The sequence below is a fragment of the Bos indicus genome, chromosome 19 (genome assembly GCF_029378745.1).
Source record: "Bos indicus isolate NIAB-ARS_2022 breed Sahiwal x Tharparkar chromosome 19, NIAB-ARS_B.indTharparkar_mat_pri_1.0, whole genome shotgun sequence".
NCBI lineage: Eukaryota > Metazoa > Chordata > Mammalia > Artiodactyla > Bovidae > Bos > Bos indicus.
The window spans coordinates 16,221,354-16,245,845 of record NC_091778.1 but is presented as its reverse complement, the minus strand read 5'-3'; the positions used below and the strand labels follow the sequence as shown (position 1 = coordinate 16,245,845).

The window sequence follows — 24,492 nt, the reverse complement described above, 5'->3', positions numbered from 1 at the left end:
GAAAACTTAACAGGATTAGCTCCGCACAGTCTAGTAAGGTGGTGGTGGTGGTGGTGTAGTCGCTAAAGTCGGGTCCGACTCTTGCGACACCATGGACTTGCGAGCCGGCTGGGCTCTTCTGTCCATGGGATTCTCCAGGCAAGAATACTGGAGTGGGTTGCCATCTCTTTCTCCATATAGTGAGGTAGGTGCTATGTTTATCCCTGTTTTACAGATGAGCAAAATGAGGCTTGGAGGTGAAATCATTTGCCAAAGGCTTCACAGCCTATGAAGCTGTGGGCAGAGCTGGGCTGAAGAGCTTTTGCACCCACCCAGGTGCAAAGCCATTGCTGTTTTAACAGCTGCCGGGCTCCTCACCCCCACAAAGTCGTGTGTATGTTTTCCTCCCTGTGACATGGTTTCCCTGGGAACAGAAGCAGCCTCTGGCCCATTTCTGGATGCCTCTGCACCACCCACCATGGTCACTCAATATCTGAAGACACTTGAAGTGGAGGTGGGACAGAATTTAGAATTCCAGCAGTAAAACCTGGGTGTGTGGGCGCTCTGAACTCCATGAGCCATCCCAGCTTTCCCTGTGCCCACACTGCCTCCAGTGTCTGGATATGAAATCTCAGAATTCTATCGGCGAGGTGTCCCACTCCCAGGGATCCAGTCCATCCAGTACTGCCTGCCTCCCTCCATGCCCAGGTGCCACTGTTTCACCATCCACCTCCTCCTTCCCAGGGCAGATCGGAAGGGCACAGGTGCTGAGCATTTTGAGATCTTCAGAGAAGAGCAGGGCCGCTGTAACCACAGAGCCTTAGCCCGAGCGATGTCGTCAACTATTCTGGGGCTCTGCCCGCTCCTGATGTTGGCCCTGGGCTGCAGCAGCCCCCGGTCAGGGGGGAGGGTAGCCCCTAATTGTTACACTCTGTGATAATTATGAAGTCAGCTCATCGCACCCCATCCCACCGCAACTAAGGCTGTGTCTGCTGCCTCCAGTTTCTCTCTGCTTCCTGTCAGCTTGGTTGTCCTGCATGGTGCCGGCTGCGGTCCCAAACAAACTCAATGGCATCAGAGACATTCTACAAAGTGGGAGATGGGGAGGAGGCCATGCTGAAGAAGGAAACCCTCAATGTCTTGAATGCACTTGATCAAATGTCGAAGCCCTTTCCAAACCCCAAGTCAATGAACAGGACCGTCACGACCAAAAGCCTCCCACTTTCCTCAAGGGGCAGTTTGGTGAACTTCTTAGAGGAGGATGCCATCAATCTACCGTAAGACATGAGTCTGGTCCTTTTTTGCTTTCTAAGGCCAGAGCTGGATGGGCGGAGGAGTTGGCGAGAAGGGGAGTGGGGCGCAGGGAAGAGGGTATTGAAGAGGTGCCACTTCCTTGACTTATCACAGTCGAGACTCCCAGGGAAGAGCACATAAGAGGTTGCCTATGGATTCCTGACCCCAAATCAGTTCTTGGAGGCATGCTGGCCTCCAGCTCCGGGAAGCCTTCTGGGATTAGCTGGAGATGGGTTGGCAGTGCTCATCATCCTGTTTGGTCCTCACCATGAAGCCCCTCTCCTCTCGCCATGGTTCCTTTGCTCATCCTCCCTATGGTGCCTTCACCTGCCTGGTTATGTCCTCCCCCCAACCCCCAGGAACCTGCCTGCCTTCAGACTGAGGTCTGTGTTCCTCCTCAGTGATCACGGGTTTCCTTCACTTCATTTCACAAAACTCTTTGGGCACCTACAAGGTACCTGGTCCAAGGTTAAGTTCTGGGAATGCAGAGCTGGAAAGCAGTTTCTACCTTCAAGGAATTCCCAGCCTGGGGTGTGTGTGTGTGTGTGTGTGTGTGTGTGTGTGGTAGTTGGGGGTAGGGGGCTGTCAGACAAGAATTGAGGCTATTACAGCATGGTCTGTGCTATGACAGGGACAACTGGAGGAAATAGGGAATTTAGTATAGTGTGGGAGGGGGTGAAGTTAAGGGAGGTTTCGTGGAGGAGGTGACTCTCAGAGGAAGGGAAGGAGTTAGCCAGTGGAGGGACAGAGGGGTGGGTTGACGTGGGCTGAGGGAACTGTCTGTTGGGAAGTTTCACGGGTATGTGACCTATGCAATTAAACACAGCCTGACATTTGGAAGGACCCTGCTTAGTTTAATGGTTGGATGTTACTGTTTTGAAGGTCTTAATAATTTCTGAATAAAGGACCCCACAAATTATGTAGCTGGTCCTGATGACGTGAAAGGGGATACAGTGGTCACTCCCTTAGGTACCTGTCAGTAAACAGGTATGGCTAAAGTGGCGGATGCAGGTGGGAAACTTCCTGGTATGAGAAAGTCTTAGACTGGGAACCAAGTTTTAATCCAAGTTCTACCACTTAGATATGTGACCATAAACAAGTTCATTAAGGTCCGGGACCCTTGGTCCCCCATGTGTAAAACGAGACCAACAGCATCCAGCAGGGCTGCTGTGACAATCACAAGGAGTTTTTCTCCAGCATATAGCCCAATGCCTGGCTGCCCCTTCAGCACTGGTGTTTCCAACAAGTAAATCTTCAATAGAGATTCCTTGGGGCTTCCCGGGTGTTACAGTAGCTAAGACTCCATACTCCCAATGCAGAGGGGCCTGGGTGTGATCCCTGGCTGGGAAACTAGATCCCACATGCCACAATAAGAGTCTGCAAGCTGCAATTAAAGACCCCACATGCTGCAACTAATACCTGGTGCTGCCAAATAAATAATTTAAAAAAATAATTTAAAAAGTAATATAGAGATTCCTAAGAGTTGACTCATTGGAAAAGACTCTGATGCTGGGAGGGATTGTGGGCAGGAGGAGAAGAGGACGACAGAGGATGAGATGGCTGGATGGCATCACCAACTCGATGGACATGAGTTTGAGTGAACTCCGGGAGTTGGTGATGGACAGGGAGGCCTGGCGTGCTGCGATTCATGGAGTCGCAAAGAGTCGGACACGACTGAGCAACTGAACTGAACTGAAGGACAGTTTATGGACTTCCCAAGTGGCACCAGTGGTAAAGAACCCACTTGCTAATGCACAAGACATTAAGATTCATGTTCAATCTCTGGGTTGGGAAGATCCCTCAAGAAGGACATGGCAACCCACTCTAGTATTCTTGACCAGAGAATCCTATGGAGAAAGGAGCCTGGTGGGCTATAGTCCTTAGAGTCACAGCGTTGGACACGACTGAAGCAACTTAGCACATAGCACAGGACAATCTATAGTATAACTGACATCCATACCCAGACTCTTCAGCTTACAAAGGGCCTTGGAGGGAGAGTCATCTATTTCAAGTGTCCACCAAGGGCTAGCATAGGAGGTTTGGGCTGATCAGGATTTCGCAGGAGGAGGCTGATAGGGCTGGGGCTCAGGGAGGAAAATTTTGGCCTTGATCAATCAACCTCGAAGCTGGAGGCTGGCTTGGTGTGAGGGATCTAGGGGTATGTGTGGGTCACTGGATCTGGCTAGAGCGGCCGGGGGAGGTGGGGAAGGAAGCAGGGGAGGGGAGCCAGAAAGCACCAGGGGCAGACAGGAGCTGTGTAGCATGGGGCCCGGGAGATCCGGCTTCTGGTTCCAGCTCTGCCATCGACTACCAAGGTGACCTCAGTCAAGGTGCTTGGTGTCCACAGGCCCTATGGCCGCTTTCTCTAGACAGGGCTCTTCCAACTGAGGGCTGTGACCTATGAATGTGTCAGGAACTCATCCTAGTTGATGGAGACTAGTATTATAAAAATGAACTAAATAGAATTTAAACTCCAGAGTACATCACACAGAATAAGTACGGGTTTAGGAAACCAGTTAGTACTGGTTTGTGAAACATTTTAGTTATGTGTGTGTGTGTGTGTGTGTGTGTGTGTGTGTGTGTGTATGTGTGTATATACTGGGGTTTCCCAGGTGGTGCTAGTGGTAAAGAACCCGCCTGCCAATGCAGAAGACATAAGAAACTCAGGTTCAATCTCTGGATCGGGAAGATCCCCTGGAGAGGGCATGGTGATCCAATCCAGTATTCTTGCCTGGAGAATCCCATGGACAGAGCATCCTGGCAGGCTACAGTCCATGGGGTTACATACACGCGTGTGCTAGCTTGTCAAGAAATACGTATTTCTTACTTTCAGTTCAGTTGCTCAGTTGTGTCCGACTCTTTGCAACCCCATGGACTGTAGCATGCCAGGCCTCCCTGTCCATTACCAACTTTCGGAGTTGACCCAAACTCATGTCCATTGAGTCCGTGATGCCGTCCAACCATCTCATCCTCTGTCGTCCCCTTCTTCCACCTTCAATCTTTCCCAGCATCAGGGTCTTTTCAAATAAGTCAGCTCTTTGCATCACGTGGCCAAAGTATTGGAGTTTCAGCTTCCACATCAGTCCTTCCAATGAACACCCAGGACTGATCTCCTTTAGGATGGACTGGTTGGATCTCCTTGCAGTCCCAGGGACTCTCAAGAGTCTTTTCCAATACCACAGTTCAAAAGCATCAATTCTTCAGCACTCAGCTTTCTTTAGAGTCCAACTCTAACATCCGTACATGACTACTGGAAAAACCATAGCCTTGACTAGATGGACCTTTGTTGGCAAAGTAATGTCTCTGCTTTTTGATGTGCTATCTAGGTTGGTCATAACTTTTCTTCCAAGGAGTAAGCGTCTTTTTATTTCACGGCTTCAGTCACCATCTGCAGTGATTTTGGAGCCCCAAAAATAAAGTTAGCCACTGTTTCCACTGTTTCTTCATCTATTTGCCATAAAGTGATGGGACCAGACACCATGATCTTTGTTTTCTGAATGTTGAGCTTTAAACCAACTTTTTCACTCTCCTCTTTCACTTTCATCAAGAGGCTCTTTAGTTCTTCTTCCCTTTCTGCCATAAGAATGGTGTCATCTGCATATCTGAGGTTATTGATATTCCTGCCGGCAGTCTTGATTCCAGCTTGTGCTTCATCCAGCCCAGAATTTTGCATGATGCACTCTGCATATAAGTTAAATAAGCAGGGTGACAATATACAGCCTGGACGTACTCCTTTTCCTATTTGGAACCAGTCTGTTGTTCCATGCCTAGTTCTAACTGTTGCTTCCTGACCTGCATACAGATTTCTCAAGAGGCAGGTCAGGTGATCTGGTATTCCCATCTCTTGAAGAATTTTCCATAGTATGTTGTGATCCACACAGTCAAAAGCTTTGGCATAGTCAATAAAGCAGAAATAGATGTTTTTCTGGAACTCTCTTGCTTTTTCGATGATCCAGTAGATGTTGGTAATTTGATTGCTGGTTCCTGTCTTTTCTAAAACCAGCTTGAACATCTGGAAGTTCACAGTTAACATATTGCTGAAGCCTGGCTTGGAGAATTTTGAGCATCACTTTACTAGCATGTGAGATGAGTGCAATTGTGTGGTAGTTTGAGCATTCTTTGGCATTGCCTTTCTTTGGGATTGGAATGAAAACTGACCTTTTCCAGTCCTGTGGCTACTGCTGAGTTTTCCAAATTTGCTGACATATTGAGTGCAGCACTTTCACAGCATCATCTTTCAGGATTTGAAATAGCTCAACTGGAATTCCATCACCTCCACTAGCTTTGTTCGTAGTGATGCTTCCTAAGATCCGCTTGACCTCACATTCCAGGATGTCTGGCTCTAGGTGAGTGATAACACCATCATGATTATCTGGGTCATGAAGATCTTTTTTGTACAGTTCTTCTGGGTATTCTTGCCATCTCTTCTTAATATCTTCTGCTTCTGTTAGGTCGATACCATTTCTGTCCTTTATTGATCCCAACTTTGCATGAAATGTTCCCTTGGTATCTCTAATTTTCTTGACGAGATCTCTAGTCTTTCCCATTCTGTTGTTTTCCTCTATTTCTTTGCATTGATCACTGAAGAAGGCTTTCTCATCTCTCCTTGCTATTCTTTGGAACTCTGCATTCAAATGGGTATATCTTTCCTTTTCTCCTTTGCTTTTCACTTCTCTTCTTTTCATAGCTATTTGTAAGGCCTCTTCAGACAGCCATTTTGCCTTTTTGCATTTCTTTTTCTTGGGGATGATCTTGCTCCCTGTCTCCTGTACAATGTCATGAACCTCTGGCCATAGTTCATCAGGCACTCTATCAGATCTAGTCCCTTAAATCTATTTCTCACTTCCACTGTATAATCGTTAGGGATTTGATTTAGGTCATACCTGAATGGTCTAGTGGTTTTCCCTACTTTCTTTCATATAAGTCTGAATGTGGCAATAAGGAGTTCATGATCTGAGCCACAGTCAGCTCCCAGTCTTGTTTTGGCTAACTGTATAGAGCTTCTCCATCTTTGGCTGTAAAGAATATAATCAATCTGATTTCGGTGTTGACCACCTGGTGATGTCCATGTGTAGAGTCTTCTCCTGTGTTGTTGGAAGAGGGTGTTTGCTGTGACCAGTGCGTTCTCTTGGTGGAACTCTATTAGCCTTTGCCCTACTTCATTCTGGACTCCAAAGCCAAATTTGCCTGTTACTCCAGGTGTTTCTTGACTTCCTACTTTTGCATTCCAGTCCCCTATAATGAAAAGGACATCTTTTTTGGGTGTTAGTTCTAAAAGGTCTTGTAGGTCTTCATAGGACCATTCAACTTCAGCTTCTTCAGCATTACTGGTTGGGGCATAGAATTGGATTACTGTGATATTGAATGGTTTGCCTTGGAGATGAACAGAGATCATTCTGTCATTTTTGAGACTGCATCCAAGTACTGCATTTCGAACTCTTTTGTTGACCATGATGGCTACTCTATTTCTTCTAAGGGATTCTTGCCCGCAGTAGTAGATATAATGGTCATCTGAGTTAAATTCACCCATTCCAGTCCATTTTAGTTCGCTGATTCCTAAGATGTCGACGTTCACTCTTGCCATCTCCTCTTTGATCATTCCAATTTGCCTTGATTCATGGACCTGACATTCCAGGTTCCTATGCAATATTGTTCTTTACAGCATCAGACCTTGCTTCCATCACCAGTCACATCCACAACTGGGTGTTGTTTTTGCTTTGGCTCCATCCCTTCATTCTTTCTGGAGTTGTTTCTCCACTGATCTCCAGTAGCATATTGGGCACCTACCGACCTGGGGAGTTCATCTTTCAGTGTTCTATCTTTTTCCCTTTTCATACTGTTCATGGGGTTCTCAAGGCAGGAATACTGAAGTGGTTTGCCATTCCCTTCTCCAGTGGACCACATTTTGTCAGAACTCTCCACCATGGCCCTACATGGCATGGCTCATAGTTTCATTGAGTTAGACAAGGCTGTGGTCCATGTGATTAGATTGGTTTGTTTTCTGTAATGGTTTTCAGTCTGTCTGCCCTCTGATGGAAAAGGATAAGAGGCTTATGAAAGCTTCCTGATGGGATAGACTGACTGAGGGAGATACTGGGTCTTGTTCTGATGGGCGGGGCTGTGCTCAGTAAACCTTTCATCCAATTTTCTGTTGATGGGTAGAGCTGTGTTCCCTCCTTCTTACCTTAGTTCAAGGTAAGAAAAAAAAAAAGATTTGAAAGTTAAATTTTTTTGATCCTGTATTTCATCAGCAAAAAATTTTAAAGAGTGGGGAAACATGGGCAAGGTTTTTCTTTGTAACAGCAAAGAATTGGTAACAATACAAATATCCATGTAACAGAACACCCTACAACAGTTAAAATGACTGAACCAGAGCAGATTAATCTAAAAATACAATGTTTTAAGTAAGAAAACGGCAAACTGCAAATGAATATGTACTGAATGATACCATTTATTTATATAAAGTTTAAATTATGCAAAATAATAGCATACGTATCTAACAAACCTATGAAAACACATTGGGAATAAGAAACACAAAATTTTAAATTTACTGCTCAGGCTGCTTCTGAGGGAGAGGATCAGGAGAGGGGTAGGGGAGCAGAGTACACAGGGGGCTTTAGTTACACTGAGACAGCTTTAGTTCTGAGTTGGATAGAAGCTAAATGGAAGCTTAATATAATATCATTTTTTCCAGTTTTATTGAGACACAGTTGACATTTAACATTGCATTAGTTTAAAGTATGCAATATCATTTGATAATTGTATGTATTGTGAAATCATTACCCCAGTAAGCTTAGTTAACATCCATCACCACGCAGTTACAAATTTTTGTGTGTGAGATGAGAGCTTTTAAGACCTAATCTCTTAGGAACTTTCAAATGTACAATCCGATATTGTTCCTTATAGCCACCACTTTGTGCATTGGTTGGGTGGTGGTGGTTTAGTCACTAAGTCATGTCATTTTGTACATTATGTCCCCATGAACTTATTATCCTTGATATCTTGAATGAGTCTGAAATATTTCACAATTTAAAAAAAAAAATTAGAGGACTTCCCTGGTGGCTTAGTGGTAAAGAATCCGCCTGCCAATGCAGGAGACATGGGTTCAATCCCTGGTCCTGGAAGATCCCGCATGGCACGGAGCAGCTAGGCCCACGCACCGCAATTAATGAGCCTGTGCTGTAGAGCCCAGGAGCTGCATCTGCTGAAGCCCGCGCGTCCTAGATCCTGCGCTCTGCAGCAAGAGAAGCCACCGCATCGAGAAGCCGAGCACCGCAACTAAAGAGTAGGCCCTGCTCTCTGCAACTGCAGAAAGCCTGCACGGCAGTGAAGACCCAGCACAGCCGAAAATACGTAAACAAACACTTTTTTAAAATAAAAAAATTATAAAGGAAGAAAAGTTTTTGAGCATTTACCCCAATAAATATATATTTATCTTTGCTGTTAATTTTACATGCTGTATATTAATACATATTGATAACTGTCATAAAAATCTAAGTAAATAAATGCAGTAATTACATATTAAACAACAGTAAATAAATATTTAATAAAACTTATTATTTTTCTTTTAGATACTTTTAGATATTTTTCCATATCCCAGTAGATCGTTATGGTCATTCCCTGGGGTGTTTGCACCCTACCTTGGAGGAAGGACTTGGAGCTTTAGTGGTGTTTCTAAAAATGTGGTTCTCAGAACACTTGCATCAGAGTCATCTGAGGATCTTATGAAAGATGCTTTAGCAGCTTCCCCAATGCCGTCCCAGCTGGGGACCAGGGACCAGGAATGTGCATTTTGCACTAGTGAGTGTCCCGGTGAGTATGACGAACTGCTGCAGAGCAAGAATGTTCTGAGTGGCTCAAAAGCAGTTGAGAGTATTGGTAAGTCCTGCCCAAGGCCTGCCTGCCGCTGGGAGCCTCCAGGCAGCAGGGGCTGGGGCAGCTGCCTCCATCTATCTCCCCTCTCCCCTCCCCCTCCAGGAAGCACATGCCGCTGGAGGATTCCGAATGCAGCTCCGATGACACCAGCATCTCCCCCATGTCATCCACCTTGTTGAATCCCATCAAGTTGGCCGTGACCCAGCCCAACAGCAGCTTCTTTGCGGGCATGCTGGAGGGCGAGCTGAACAAACTCAGCCTTTCCTCGATAGCCAAGAGCACAGAGAAGGGGCACCTGGCCCTCTGCCCCCAGTCTAAGTCCCAGATGGCCCCTGGGGGCCTGCTGGACTTCGACAACCCTGAGGTGGACACAGACACGTCCTCAACGCCCTCGGAGTCCTCTGTGGTCTTGGATGTGCCGGAGGCGCCCTTCGTCTGTGAACACACGGTCAGCGACTCCACAGCTGTGGTGCGTTTCCACCCAGATGCATCTGGCAAAGGCTTGATGCCCTCCCTCCCCCACCCCCACATGCCCGGCATTGAGCTGAGCTCACTGGGGAGTGTGTGGATACCTCCTGCCTGCATCCTGAGCTCTAGTGCATGGGTTAGGAGAGAGGGCGTATCTGTAAAGAACTCCAGCTCAAGCTAGAGAAGGTTCAATGCTGTAGGAAAAGTTCAGACCAAGTGCCACTGGGGATTTGGAAGGAAAGAAACGTTACTTCCAGCTGCAGGAGTAAGCTTTGTTGGCGTTCAGTGACATTTGAGCTGGGACACAGAGGTCAGACTTAAACATCTAGAGACCAGGAAAGGCATTCTGTGCAGGGCTGATGCTAGCAAAGGCTCACATATGGGAGAAAACATCCACGTCCTAATTCGGGGTTGCTCACACTTTCCGGCACCTGCAGATCTGATCATCATGTTACCAAGAAGATTCCTCATTCCTTGAGGTTCTGACATAGTAGGTCTGGGGTGGGGTCTGAGACTCTGCATTGCTAACACATTCCCAGGTGGTGCTGATGGCCCACAGACCACATGCTGAGTAGCATTGTTCTGGATACAGGAAGGGAACAGCAGGAGGGGGTCATTTTCCAGAGGTCCTGTAATGTTAGGTTGCTGCTGCTGCTAAGTCGCATCAGTAGTGTCCGACTCTGTGCGACCCCATAAACAGCAGCCCACCAGGCTCCTCTGTCCCTGGGATTCTTCAGGCAAGAACACTGGAGTGGGTTGCCATTTCCTTCTCCAATGCATGAAAGTGAAAAGTGAAAGTGAAGTTGCTCAGTCGTGTCTGACTCTTAGTAACCGCATGGACTGCAGTCTACCAGGCTCCTCTGTCCATAGGATTTCCCAGGCAAGAGTACTGGGTGGGGTGCCATTGCCTTCTTCAAATGTTAGGCTACTGTATGGATTTTTCAGTAAGCAAAGAGGACCAGCTCTGTGCAGAGTTTTGTATCAGGTGAGAGATGCGATATGAGTTACATATTGGAAAATACCGTCTGGTGGCTCAAACAGTAAAGAGTCTGCTTGCAATGCAGGAGACCCGGGTTCGATCCCTGAGTCGGGAAGATCCCCTGGAGAAGGAAATGGCACTCCACTCCAGTACTCTTGCCTGGAAAATCCCATGGATGGAGGAGCCTGGTGGGCTACAGTCCATGGGGTCGCCAAGAGTCAGATACGACTGAGTGACTTCACTTACTTTGGAAGATAAATCTGGAAGGACCATTGTTGGATAGGCCAGTGCAGTGTTTCTCAAAGTGTGGTCCCCAGACCACCAGTAGCATCTGCATCATATGGCACCTTGTTAGAAATTTAAATCCTTGCTTTCCCCACCCTCCTGATCGGGCCTGCTGAATCAAACTGGGCACAGGGGCCAGCGGTCCTTGTTTTAACAAGTCCTCTGGGGTATTCTGATGCACACCAACGTTTGAGAGCCACTAGCCTAGATGGAGGAGACACTGGAAACAGGAGACAAGGCAAGTGACATCAGGGCCAGGAATCTGCAGTGTTAGAAAAGCCCTCTGCAATCCTTAGTCTGGCTTGGCAGCCATGGCTGTAGTACAAAGTGGACTCAGGAGAGACGGGTCTGAACCTTGACTCTGGCACTTTGCTGTGTGGCCATGGGCCGGACACTTCCTCTCTCTGAACTTGTAACCTCATCTGCAGTGAGTGAGGTGGACGAGATGATTGCTAAGGTCCCTTTCAACGGACACACAGTCTATAGAATATGGAGTTGAGGGTACCCCCTGAGGTTGGTGAGGCTGCCCAGGGAGAATGGCTCAGGCTTTGGGCTGGTGGGGCCTCATCTAACATGGGGTATGCCTACCACCCTCAGCCACACCTGCCTCAGCTCCAGCGGGAGCAGGGATGGGATTGGGGTCTTCTGACCCACATTGCAGAGGGGCTGGTGGGGTGGTAAGGGGAGGCCAGGCCAGGTCTGAGGAAGCCTTGGGGGTTCTCTCCTCCTAGATTTCCTGGACCTACGCCCCTGGCAAGCAGCAGGTCAGTTTCTACCAGGTCCTGTTACAGGAGGTGGTCAGGAAAAACAGCGGCGAGACGCCCAAGGCGAAGAACCGCCCCTGGATCTTCAATAAAATCCTGGGCACCACTGTCAAGCTGATGGAGCTGAAGCCGAACACGAGTTACTGCCTCACGGTCCGCGCAGCTAACACCGCTGGGGTGGGGACGTGGTGCAAGCCCTACAAAGTGAGCCATGGGAGAAGAGGGGCCCAAGGGTCAGGGACCCTAGAGGTTGGGAACACCCTTGTACCCCCAGGACCTCTCCTCCTGCTGGCTTTCCCTCTCCCTGGGCAGATAAGCCTCAGTTACAGACTGTTCTCCTTGGAGAGGGTTAAGGAGTAAGTCACTTTGGGGTCCCCTGGAAACTGACCTGTTCATTCATCCCTAATGTGTGTCTCTCAAAGCCAGTGGCTTCTGGATTCTTCAACTTAGTTATCAATGATTGTGATGGGTTGTGAAGTCAAGGGCACTGCGGGGAAAAAAAGAGGGAAGAGGCTAACGGGGTACAAAGCAGGGAAGAGCCTGGGGGTGGCAGGGCAGGCCTGAGTAGACACTGCTGAGCTTGGAAACAGCACACAACCGGGGAGAAACAGATGTCAGTGAGTAGGCTGGTAGGGCACTCGGAGACCCCTTCACAGACAGACGAGGGGGTGGCGGTGTGGAAGAGGTGAGGCCAGGGTCAGCTCTGCCAAGGGGTTCTGAGGACTTTTTTTTCTTTCAGTTTGCAACCGTGGCCACTGACTTGAACAGCTTCCCCGAGAACAACCCCATCCAGATTACCGTGCAGCGCAAGGAGCCCCAGCGGAAGACCGTGTCCCTCGGGCTGGAGGACATGCGCAGGCTCGAAGATCTGGAACACCTCTTTCCCTACTAAGGGGGAGGGTCCCAGGAAGCCCCTCACCCACCTTCAGCTTCGGCCCAGGGTCCTCAGCAGTCAGAACCACGAGATATACCACCAGCCCCGAGCCAGGGAACCACTGACCACCCTGCTGGTTCCGGGCCTGGGGCCAAGGTTAGAGGGGAGCTCCACTCACCCGGAGCCTCTGCAGGCCAGGCCAGATCAGCCTCCACTGCCCGTAGCTGCTAGGCTTCCTTCCCCAGATCTGGGCTGGTCCAGGTCCCTCATTAAAACCTGCAGGTCACCCAGCACCCTGAGATTCTGCTTTGTGCCACTGACGGCCTCAGCTGGGCCGCGGACCCTCACCCTTCTGGCTTCTGCCAGGACCAAGAGTCCAGGTGGGTCAGGGGGACACGGGGTCATGAGATGCCATCGCCCTTTCCCTGTGAGAGAAAGAGACGGTCCCCAAAGACTACAGCGCTCGCCAGGAAAAACAGTGATGCTGGACACAGGCAGTGACAGCCTGCAGTCAGCCCAACCTGAGCCTGGGGGGACATGGGGCAAAGTGCCCAAGCTCTGAGGGGAGGGTTTAATCCCTTCTGTCTCACCTTGGCTCTTCCTGGATGTGATGGCTCAGACAAACCACTTACGCTTCTGGGGCTGAATTTCCTCATCAAAAATACGGGGATGTGGGACTTCCCTGGCAGTCCAGTGGTTAAGACGCTGCGCTTACAATGCAAGGCGTGAGGGTTCAATCCCTGCTGTGTGCCGTGGCCAAAAAAATAAGGTTGGGGGGGTGGTGGCGACAGCACAGAAACCTGCTTTACTTGGCTTTAGCCAGCATTTCCCAAGCTGTTGACGACAGAATCCCCATCCTCTCCTGTGTGAATTACATTCATCACGTGTCCAAAGAATACTAAGGAAGGCTAGAAACCTGTTTGGCTCTTTGATTCTTCACATCTGTACCCCGCCCTGGGGACGTGGCACAGTCCTTCCAGGCACGGCTGCAGGGTCACTGTGAGGCTCAAGTGAGAGCCCAGCAGCAGAGAGCGTGGCACAGAGTGGGGCCTCAGAGCCTGTCGCCTCCCTTCAGCCCACACGTAGTCCCACTGCAGAGACCAGGCAGGTGGAAGCCGAGAACCAGAGCCAGGCAAGGTGCAAAATCGTAAAAGCACAGATGTGGGTGGGGGAGGGTGAGGAGGACCAAGAAGTCAAAAAAGGCTGTGGCCCCGAGTGCTCTGTACAAGGATGGCTGGAATTCAACCCGGGTAGAGGCACCTGGTCCTGGAAGAAGAGTGGGGGCAAGACCTCGGTCCAAGGTCTCAGCATGTCCTGGTGGGGGTTCCCTTCACCCTGTGAGTCTTTGGGGGGCAGAGAGCCACCCTCCCCATCACACCATCCCCACTTCTGCCTGAGCCTGCACCACCACACAGCCCATTAGGGGGAGCCCTCAGGGACCGCCTCTCTGAACCCAGAGAGCCCAGTGACACTGAATGAGGTCAGGGAAAGCACCCCAGAGCAGCAGGGCTGGCACAAGTCCCCGTGATGGTCACAGCGTCCTCTCTCTGTGCTGTCCAGACCAGGAAGTAGTCTCGAGCTAGTGTGACAACTGCATTTCTAACTGGGCTGAATTCTAGTTCATGCAAACAGCTACACGTGGCTCGTGCTGCCAGAAGGGACAACACAGCCTTAAGAGCCTCCTCTAGCTACTACAAGACAGGCCTCAGCGCGTCACCCCAGCCTCTCCCTCATAGGCACGGTGGCAAGAAAGGAAAGACCGCTTCCTGCTCAGCATGGTACTGGAGTAGCCCAGAGGGAGGGGCTACACAAACTGACCCAGCATAGACCCCTGGGCATCGAGGACAGGAATCGTAACCCAAACACACAAAATATAAGTTATTTATTTGGTCACAGAATCCGGGGCCTGACCCTGAAGAGAGACAGCATTTAGAAAAGGCAGCAGCTGGTCATCGCCCAGCCTTCTGCTGCCCATGCTCGTGCTAGCGAGGTACCGAGTGATGGCCGATGACTGGGGTCAGTGACGACCTCCTGCGACCTTTGACCTGTTCTGCGGGGGGACCCCCGTGGGGTCTGACCGAGGACAGCAGGTCACGCTCATTCTCAAGGCCATCACGCAGCCTGAGGCCTCCCATCAGAGCAGGCAGTGGGCAGAAGCTGAGTCCAGATGGGGATCCCAGAGACCTGGGGGGCTTCTCATCTCCTCCATCTGTGAACAAAGGCAGGGAATGGGATGGGGACCCCAGCTCAGGAAAGAAAGGCACCGCACAGTCCCAGGAGCCCACGATGGGGGCGAGCCTGGGCAGGTAGAGAGCCCGTGGAGCTCTCCACCACGGGGGATGACCACGAGGGCAAGGGCAGGAGAGCCAAGCACACCGGCCGCCACTGCACCCCCCACACCCCGAAACTCACATCCGGAGGCACTTGTCCTTCCCACCACTGGCCACTCTCTGGCCATCGGGACTCCAGTCGACAGCGTATACCTAAACGGGAGGGGGACAGTGGTGCAGTGAGCAGGGTTGGGGTCGGGGGCAGGCTTCAGTCCCCGCTCAGCCCACGAGGGTTGGCCGCACCTCGTCCGCGTGGCCCGGCAGGTCCGTGGACAGCTTCTGGGCCTTCACGTCCCACACTTTGAGCGTGCTGTCGCTGCTGCCGCTGACCAGGAGCCGGCTGTCGGCCGACCACGCGATCTGGTACACGGCAGCCACGTGGCCGCGCAGGGAGGCCAGGTACCTGGGTCAGGGGGGAGAGTGATGAGGACGAATGTGAGATCTTGGGACACGTCTGAAGGGTGCTCGAGGCCCCCGGCAGTCATTCTCAACTGTGGCTGCATGTCAGGATTACCTGGGAACCCGTATAAAATCTCCCTGCCTGGCCCCCACCCCGGACCAATTTAACCTCTGCTGGTCATTGCGATTTTGTAAAACTGCTTCTAGGATGCTTCTTGCCAGGCCTCCATGCTTGCTCAACTTCGCAAGCCTTGGACTCCAATGCTCCCATCTCTTGGCCCGTCTGCACGACACCCCCCGCTCTGCCCAGCCCAGCAGGTGCCTGCTGACAGGTGGCGTGAAGGAGCAGTGGGCCGGGCCACTGGGACCTGGTCGGGACAGACTGACTGTGTCTGCTGGTGCAAGTCGTTGGACCTGAGACTGTTTCCTTGTCTTAAAAAGGAGCTGGGGACTTCCCTGGGGTCCAGTGGTTGAGAATCTGCCTTCTAATGCAGGCGACTCGGGTTTGATCCCTGATGGGGGAATTAAGATCCCACATGCCACGGGGCAACTGAGCCCACGTCTGCAAGTAGAGAAGGCCACATGCCGAAATGAAGACCCCTCACGCTGCAACTCAGACCCAACCCAGCCAAGTAAATGAATTAACCAAACAGCCTATTTCACAGGGCTTTGGTGTGGATATACACAGAGACGGACACACAAGTCCCGCTTTAGCCTCAGGAGTGTTTCCCTGCTCCTTCCCCAACCCACGCCTCGACCTCTCCTCCTATCAACTGCAAGGGCGCTGTGCCTCGTCACACCACTGCTTCTCAGACCTGAAAGGTGTCCTTAAATGGCGGGTTCTGATCCCCAAGCTCTGGGCTGGGGGGCCCAGGGTTCCGCAATTCCATCAAGCTCCCAGACAGGTAACGCACTGTCTGATCTGTGGACTCCACTGTAAGGAGGGCCAGATGACAACCAGACCACAAACCTACTTTATCTGCTGCATCCCCAGCCCTTGACCAGCTTTCAGACCATTTCTCTCCCTAGGCGTACAATGAACTAGCCATTCTCAGCACCCGCTTAGTGAGGGTGCTGAACACACCGCCTCGTTCAATCCTTGTGATAAGGCTGAGAGGTGAGGGGTCTGCACACCCAGAAGAGGAAACAGGGGCTCAGAAAATCCAGGGACTCCCCTGGTGCTCCAGTAGTTAGGAATCCGCCTGCCAACGCAGGGGATGGGTTTGCATCTTTCCTTGTCTGGGAAGATCCCACATGCCTCGGGGCAGCTAAGCCCACCCCGCGCACCACAACTACTGCGCCTGCCCACCTAGAGCCTTCTCTTGTTGCTTCCCAACAAGAGAAGCCACTGCAATGAGAAGCCGGCAGGCCACAATCAGAGCGTGGCCCCCCGCTCACTGCGACTAGAGAAAGCCCGCCGGCACGCCACAATTAGAGTGTGGCCCCCGCTCACTGCAGCCAGAGAAAGCCCACGAGCGCAAACGCAGATCCAGCAGAGCCAAAAATAAAAACAAAATAAATGAAAAAAAAAAAAAAAAAAAATCAAACTGCTTGCCAGAGCCACACAGCTAGAAAGCAGCAGAGCCGAGCTCCTTCCGGAGGGGGAGCGCCCCTCCTCCCGGGCCCACGCCCCCCACTCACTTGCCGGTCCTGCCGTCCCACAGCTTGATGGACTTGTCGAAGGAGGCGCTGGCGATGACACGGGAGTCTGGGGAGAAGACCACCTGGTTGATGAGGGCCTGGTGCCCCGTCATCCGTGCCAGGGGCTTCTTGTCCTCTGCCGGGGACCACAGGAACAGGGTGAAGTCATCTGAGCCAGACACTAGCCTCTCTGGGCCCTGGCCCTGCGGCGGCAAGGACGCGCACATGGTCTCAGGGAGGAGACCCGACCTCAGGGGCGGACACACCACCGTCTGCTCAATCGTGGGCTCGTAACCACCGGACCGCCAGGGAAGTCCCCACCGTGGTATCTTAACAGGGGGCCGGGTTTGCTATGTGGGCTTGTGTACGTGTGTGTCTGTACTGTGTAGTGTGCACACACACGTGTGTGTGAAGTCTCGGAAAGGACACACGAGACACTGGGAGCACTGGATGCTTCCAGAAGGAGCCACAGAGATGAAAGGCTCTCCACCATCTGTTTTTTGTGTGTTCTTTGAACCCTAGACTATCTGAATGTGTTACTGAAACTAAATGGAATTTTAAAAAGAGAGGGACTTCTCGTGTCCAGTGATTAGGACTCCATGTTCCCAATGCAGGGGACAGGAGGTCTATCCCTGGCTGGGGAACTACCAGCCTGAATTCCGAGGCCAAAATAAATAAACAGAGGTACCTTAGAATTACAAATAAATAGATAAGCAAAAAAAAAAAAAACCCAAAGTGAAATAAACTGATTCACAGCGCACTAAGGTTTTAGAATTGTAAAGGAAGAACTTTGGGGGAACGGTACATTCTGTACTGGGGCTACAAGGGAGAGGGGCCTGAGCCTGTGCAGTGTTTGGGGGACGAGGAGAAACCCCACATGGAGTTGGGGGTGCTGGGGACGCTCACCCGCACGAGGTTGTAGCGGCTAAGGGCCCTCTCCTTCAACTCCTGCACTGTGTCCAGGCACCAAAGGAAAGAAGGAACAAGGCTGATGAGAAAATTCAACATGGACAGCAAGCACCCCCCACCCGGCCGAGGCTGGCCCCTCACACGTGAAGCCCGAGAGCCAGCTCCTTCTCAAGCAGCCCTTCCTCCCTGCCTCCTTCCGCTCACTCACAGGACCCTCGGAGGTCTTGGGCGTTCACTGAGGCCTCGGCGGGCTCAAAGGCCCCTGTGCGCAGGGCGTAGTCGGTGCTGAGGGCCATGGTGTTCACCCAGTGGCCGTGGCCTTGCAGAGTCCGGCACAGCACACCCTAGGGTGGACGGAGACAGGTCAGACGCTCACAGAGCACTCTGCACCCCAGGAACATGAATGTCCAGGTCAGCCCCAGAAGATGGGGGGTGGCCCACAGGACTCTGAAGCAGGGCCCGCATTCACTGTGATCCGAATCAAATCAAATCACTGTGATCTGAATCAAACCACCCATCAGATCACTCATCGTGATCTGAATCAAAACTCGAACCCTCTGGGTTCAAGTCTCTCATTTGTGAAACGAGGGCATGAGCCCAGATCAATGTTTCTGAAAATATGTTTCACAGAAAAGACATGTCAGGAAAAAAGGGCTCTAGTCCAGTAAGTTTGCGATACAGCAGGCCTGATAAACCTAAATAGGCTTCCGACAGCAGAAAATTCCAGAGCCTGACCACGCTCAGGGGCCCTGGACTCTCCGCTGTAACGCAGCACTGACCCCAGGACCCACTGTTCAGAAGCACCTCCCTGACCAGTTCCCGGAACAAGTTCAGGAAACACTGGTTCGACATCCCTGACCCGCGATTTCCCCAGTCTGGTTCCGGACCCCTCCGAGCTCTTACATCATGAGCCCTCCAGACTTTGATGGTGCGGTCCTGGGAGGCCGAGTAGAGAAGTCCGTCCCCTCCCCACCGGAGACAGGTGACTGACTGCGCGTGCCCGGTGAGGGTGCGCTCGCAGCGGCCCGCAGTCGTGTCCCAGACCCGCACACTGCCGTCCTTGGAGCTGCTGGCCACGTAGCGACACTCGGGGTTGCTGGGGAGGAAGAGATGGGTCCTCACTTCTGAGCGGGCAATGCCTGTCTTCCCACGCTGTCTCCCGATGCCCAGCTCGAAGGCCGGGGATAGCGTCTCGACGGCTTCCTGACCCCACCATCCGGTGGCTGCAAGGTGGCTCTCAGTCCCCGTGACGAGCGCCCACCACCCCCCACCCACGGGTGCAGACGACCTTCCCCACCGCCTGCCATGCTGTCACTGCCAGTCAGAGCCCCTACCCTGTCCCCTAAGACTCCTCTTAGGCGAGTCTTAAGGGGCGGGGTACAGCTTTGAACCCCTGGCTTCTCATTCACCCCAGTTGTCAGTGTCACTTACGCATGGAGGGGCTCCCAGCTCAGGGCTGTGATCCACTTGCTGTGGCCAGTGAGCGCCCTGCCCACTTGCTTCCCTGTGCTTGGGTCCCACAGGAGAATCTGCGGGACAGAAGCTCATCAAATAACCCTCCCCAACCTTCCCCTGGCCCCACCCAGGGTCCCCCGCCCACTGCCCCCAGCCACCCCTCCCTGAAGACCCCAGGACCTCATTCTGAGGTACTCCCAGGAAGGGACTCCAGGGTCCCCACATAAGTACCCCAAGCATCATCTACCTGGCCATTCTTACAGCCTGAAGCCAGCTTCTTGCCATCTGGGGACCAGGATATGCTCAGGACCCAGTGTCTGTGTCCTGGGAAGACAGGGAGGGGAGAGAGGGGGGCCACACCTGTCTTTATCCCAAACGCTCAGCAATGCCCGGCACACTGCAGAAAGTGCTATTTGCCACATAGTTAGCTGCCAAATAAATGAATGCTCAAACACTGATCGAAGAGATGAGACTCCCCAGGCAAATGGCAAACCCTCCCCAAGTGCTAGAGCCATGCAGCTGCTGCACAGATAACACCGCCACTTTCTAATGGTTCCTCACGTGCCACGTGATATAAAATTCTTGCACATGTCAGCCCTTACAATTCTCACGATAGCTCTAGAGTATGGAGCAAAGTGAGAAGTATCACCCCCATTTTCCAGATGAGAAAACTGAAGCTTAGAAAGGAAGCGAGGCCTACACAAGGTCACCTCACTAGTGTGAGGCTCCCGGGCCAGCAGCATCAGCACCACCTGGGAACTTGAAATGCAAATTCTCAGGCCACATCCCAGACTGGAGGAGACAAAAATTCTGGGGGTGGGACCCAGAAACCTGTATTTTAACAAGCCCTCTAAGTAATTCTGATGCATGTTCAAGTTTGAGAACTACTGTGGCAGAGACCGGACTTAAGCCCAGTTCTCCTTGCTACCAGCCAGACAGTCCCTGCCCGCATCCTCCCGCTGACTTTTGGGTCCAGTCTCTGCTTGTTTGTAAGTGGCTGGTGGGGCTCAAGGGTAAGGTCTCCACCTAGGAACTGGCAACCGCTAACTGGATGTTAAGAGGCTGGAATGTGCTCTGGGCCTCCCAGGAACTAGAGAGCTGAACGAATCACCCGCCTGCCTCTGTATCAACACCGCTCTGTGGGTAACCGCGTGCGTACCGACCCTGGCATGTGAAGTGTGGCGTCTCAGTGCTGAGATCCCAGAAGCGAACTGTCGTGTCTCCGGAGCCACTGGCCAGGTACCTGGGGAAGAAGAGGGCGGCCTGACCTCTGCACTGGGGACATGGGGCTGGGTTGGGCCCCACCCAAAACACTGCACTCGTACATTCCCGCGGCCTATTCAACTGTCTTCTGGGAACAGAATCTGGGAGTGGAAATTTCTCTCTCTTCTGAAAAGGAGAACTATAACACACAGGCCATCTGGGAGAAAGGAATGGCCACAGCCATAACCAGTTAAAGCTTCTCAGAGGACTGTGAGAAGCAAATAAACCCTGTTTCTCAGAGGAACAACTGACTCAGAGAGGTTAAGTGACCTGCCCAGGTCACACAGCAAGGAAGGGGTAGAGGTGAGCTTGCAGCTCAGCTCTCCTGAGAGCAAGTCCAGGAAGGGCTCCTCCAAGGCAGGTGTCCTTGGCCTTTGGGGACAAAATTTCAGTGGGCGAGTCACTTACTTACACCCTGAGCCCAGAGCTTGGGTCAAGGAAAGGCAGCCAGAGGCCCCACTGAGCATAACTTGGGGGTCCCCCCACCCCAGCCAACAGCTGCATCCACACTCCCCTCCATGACTCTGCTGCTGTCCTTACTTTCCCGTGGGGCTGAAGGCCACGGAAATGACCGCCTCACTGTGACCCTCCAAGGAGCTGGTGCAGCGGGTCACAGCGCGAACCCTGAAGATAGCTTGTGGCTGGTAAATGATGTCCAAGACCTTCTCTGTCTCCACCGCCTGGGACTCCAGCGTCCTCCCCAGCGAGGAGACGATCTCCGCATCGTGCACATAGAAAGCCAGTGGCAGGGGATCCTCCTGGAGGACAAGAGCAAAGGGGACACCCCATCAAAGGACGGGCAGGGCAGCCTCCACCGGGGGACCCTCCCCTCCCCACCCTCTGCAAGCTGTGTGCAGGCAAAGCCTTCTTTTCAGCCACCCTGCTTGGGACACTCCCATTATTCCCCATTGAGCAAGACCTTTTTAGTCCTTCAAAATCAACTCCAGAATATTTACAAACCATTTTAGAATCCTTTATCTGCATCTCACACCTACCCTGACAGATAGGCACTCATACTGAAAAAACAGAGCAACCAAGTGATCAGCCCAATGTCCTACTGCTAATGACTAATTCAGGTTCTTCAGACAGAAGTCCAGGATTAGAATTAGTATACAGCATTTAAGGCATTTTCTAAACCACCACACCAGGCTCTATAATGTGTAAGAAGCATCCAAAAAGCTGATTGAAAATGCAGACTCTCTGCTTCACCCCTGGGTCCGGTGTAGTTAAGTGTAGGGTGGGGTCCAGGTACTGCATTTTTAAGCAACTTCCCCCACCTCCAATGTTGATGTTGTTCAGTTGCTAAATCCTGTCTGACTCTTTGGGCCCCCATGGACTGTAGCCCGCCAGGCTCCTCTGCTCTTGGAATTCTCCCAAGCAAGAATACTGGAGTGGGTTGCCATCTCCTTCACCAGGGGGTCTTCCAGACGCAGGGATCGAACCAGTGTCTCCTGCACTGCAAGCCAATTCTTTACCACTGAGTCACCAGAGAAGCCCACCTCCAATAGAGGGCAGCATTTTGATAAACACTAGCAGCTTAGAGCGGAGAAGGCAATGGCATCCCACTCCAGTGTTCTTGCCTGGAGAATCCCAGGGACGGGGGAGCCTGGTGGGCTGCCATCTATGGGGTCGCACAGAGTCGGACACGACTGAAGTGACTTAGCAGCAGCAGCAGCAGCAGCTTAGAGGAAATCAGTCCTGAATATTCATTGGAAGGACTGATGTTGAAGCTGAAACTCCAATACTCTGGCCACCTGATGCGAAGAACTGACTCATTTGAAAAGACCCTGATGTTGGGAAAGATTGAAGGTGGGAGGAGAAGGAGACGACAGAGGATGAGCTGGTTGGATGGCATCACCGACTCAATGGACATGAGTTTGAGTAAACTCCGGGAGTTGGTAATGGACAGGGAGGCCTGGGGTGCTGCGGTCCATGGGGTCCCAAAGAGTCGGACACGACTGAGCTGACTGAGCAGCTTAGGAGAGAAGTTTTGAGTCTGACGTTTGAGTTCCAACTCCATTATCTACCACCTACGGCGCAGCATCTTACACACAATCGAATGATCGTAGGCAACAATGTAAAATGAGGTTAGTTAATGACAACGGGGAGACAGTGCGGGGCTGCGACAAGGAATCACTGTGATGATGCGCCCAATGTGTTCAAAACGCGCGGTCTCTCCGCAGGTGGGCCCTGAAGGTGGGCGTGTAAATCGCTCACTCGAATCACATCTTCCGACCCTCCCCAAAGGTAGACCGCAAGGCCGGGTTGTCAGCACTTCGGGGGAGCGGTGGGGGCCCTGGTACCCAAGACCTTCGGCCTCCCGATCCCCCGCGTGCCCGAAGCTCACCTGGGCCAGTAGAGCGTTGCACACGAGCTGCAGCTTGTCCGGGGTGATGTCCACGGGCACGTCGAACGGCGAGCCCAGCAGCTGCCCGCCCTCATCCTGGAACTGCACGAGCAGCCGCTGCACATCGCGCGTCGCCGCCTCGTCCTGTGCGGACAAGCGCGGTGGGCGTCACTCCCGTGCCTCGGTTACCCGAGGGCCCCCACTCCCGCCTCCCTACGGCCTCGGGAAAGCCGGCGGGAGAGCCCGTCCGCGGGCCCCGCCCGCACTCACGCACACCCACCGCCGCCGCCGCCGCCGCCATCCTGCGTCCCCACGTGGAGGAGGTAACTCCGGCGTGATGGAGCGCCGCTGCCGTGGTTCAGCGGCGCCGCAGCCCGCCTCATCGCCCCCTGGTGTCGCGGAGGGGAAGTGCCGCGCCCCGCCAAGCCTCCGGCATTGGGCGTGGGCTCAGCTCAGCCTCCACATCCTACCCTTGGACCGGTGGCCGCCTGGGCGTTCAGTCTCTCCCAGTGCCTTGCAGGATACTGACAACCTTTTGTCTTTTCAGAACAGCGATTCTTAGCCCCAGTTTTCAGTTCAGTCGCTCAGTCGTGTCCGACTCTTTGCGACCCCATGAACCCTGTCCATCACCAACTCCCGGAGTCCACCCAAACCCATGTCCATCGAGTCGGTGATGCCATCCAACCATCTCATCCTCTTTCGTCCCCTTCTCCTCCTGCCCTCAATCTTTCCCAGCATCAGGGTCTTTTCAAATGAGTCAGCTCTTTGCATCAGGTGGCCAAAGTATTGGAGTTTCAGCTTCAACATCAGTCCTTCCAATGAACATCCAGGACTGAGCCCCAGTTTTACCAATGCGTAATTCAAGGCTCTGGCTGGTTGATTGTCCCTGAGATCACAGAGGTAGGAAATGGGAATGGCTTATAAAACCAGAGCCCATGGGATTGAAGGCAGAAATTAGGATTCTTTTTAAGTTTTAAAATAATTAATTAATTTTTATTTTTGGCTGCTCTGGGTAATCGGTGTGCGCACGGGCTTTCTTTAGTTAAGGCCAGCGAAGGCTGCTCTCTATTGCCCTATGCAGACCTCTCTTTGCGGTGGCTTTTCTAGTGGTGGCTCATGGGTTCCGGAGCGCAGGCTCAGTAGTCGCGCGCTTAGACTTAGTAGCTCTAAGTCATGTGGAATCATCCCAGGTGATTGGCAGGCGTATTCTTGACCACTGGACCACCAGGGAAGTCCTAGTATTCTTTTTTAAATGGCTGAAATCAATTAATAATACGTGAGTATAGAAGCAAAAAATTCCTGCAGTCTTCAACAGTGTACAGCTATAATAATAATAACAATATATATTGTTATTAACAATAATAACAACAAATACTAACAATAATAGCAATGTGTCAGGCATTGTTCTAAGTGCTCGACATATGTTCTAAGTGTTTACATTGTTCTAAGTGCTTTACATTTAATCCTCATGACTCTTTTCACCCCATATTACAGATGAGGCACTGAAGCAGAGATGAACCAGAAGAACTCTTACTGGAAACCAAGGATCTTCGGTCAGCTTCTCTTTCTCTCTGTCTCCCTCCTTCCCCCTTCTGTCCCTCTCTCTCTTCCTCCGCTCTATCCAGGGCGCC

The 24,492-nt window shown here is 51.9% G+C and overlaps 2 protein-coding genes across 4 annotated transcripts; one reads left to right on the top strand and one right to left on the bottom strand.

Moving 5' to 3' along the window:
• The first annotated feature begins 388 nt into the window (after positions 1 to 388).
• On the top strand, positions 389 to 12,942 carry FNDC8 (fibronectin type III domain containing 8). Its single transcript, XM_019980780.2, has 4 exons — positions 389 to 1,256; positions 9,250 to 9,616; positions 11,611 to 11,847; positions 12,383 to 12,942. Exons 1-4 carry the CDS (start codon positions 1,048 to 1,050, stop codon positions 12,533 to 12,535), a joined length of 966 nt encoding a protein of 321 aa, XP_019836339.1. The 5' UTR covers positions 389 to 1,047; the 3' UTR covers positions 12,536 to 12,942.
• Positions 12,943 to 14,382: 1,440 nt separating this feature from the next.
• On the bottom strand, positions 14,383 to 23,191 carry NLE1 (notchless homolog 1). Of its 3 annotated transcripts, none has more exons than XR_002183087.2 (13): positions 23,136 to 23,191; positions 22,862 to 23,005; positions 21,055 to 21,272; positions 20,415 to 20,494; positions 19,499 to 19,575; positions 19,228 to 19,325; positions 18,700 to 18,892; positions 18,005 to 18,140; positions 17,794 to 17,840; positions 16,888 to 16,954; positions 15,091 to 15,250; positions 14,930 to 15,000; positions 14,383 to 14,726 (listed from the first exon to the last, which is right to left on the bottom strand). XR_002183087.2 is itself a non-coding variant. In XM_019982436.2 (13 exons), the coding sequence occupies exons 1-13, from the start codon at positions 23,160 to 23,162 to the stop codon at positions 14,714 to 14,716; spliced, it is 1,467 nt and encodes a 488-aa protein (XP_019837995.2). In that variant the 5' UTR covers positions 23,163 to 23,191; the 3' UTR covers positions 14,383 to 14,713. The 3 variants fall into 3 exon arrangements, 2 of the variants coding, with proteins under 2 accessions (XP_019837995.2, XP_019837997.2); XM_019982436.2 differs by having other exon boundaries at positions 16,888 to 17,090; XM_019982438.2 differs by having other exon boundaries at positions 16,888 to 17,090; positions 23,142 to 23,180.
• Positions 23,192 to 24,492: the final 1,301 nt, after the last annotated feature.

Excerpts from the sequence above, each read along its gene's own strand:
- FNDC8 (XM_019980780.2), top strand. The coding sequence starts at position 1,048 with ATGGCATCAGAGACATTCTACAAAGTGGGAGATGGGGAGGAGGCCATG. Across the intron at positions 9,617-11,610 it reads TCAGCGACTCCACAGCTGTG|ATTTCCTGGACCTACGCCCC; the intron begins GTGCGTTTCCAC and ends CTCTCCTCCTAG. Across the intron at positions 11,848-12,382 it reads CGTGGTGCAAGCCCTACAAA|TTTGCAACCGTGGCCACTGA; the intron begins GTGAGCCATGGG and ends TTTTTCTTTCAG.
- NLE1 (XM_019982436.2), bottom strand. The coding sequence starts at position 23,162 with ATGGCGGCGGCGGCGGCGGCGGTGGGT. Across the intron at positions 19,576-20,414 it reads GCCACACTTCACATGCCAGG|GACACAGACACTGGGTCCTG; the intron begins GTCGGTACGCAC and ends CTGTCTTCCCAG. Across the intron at positions 17,091-17,793 it reads GCCGCTACAACCTCGTGCGG|GGCCAGGGCCCAGAGAGGCT; the intron begins GTGAGCGTCCCC and ends TTGCCGCCGCAG.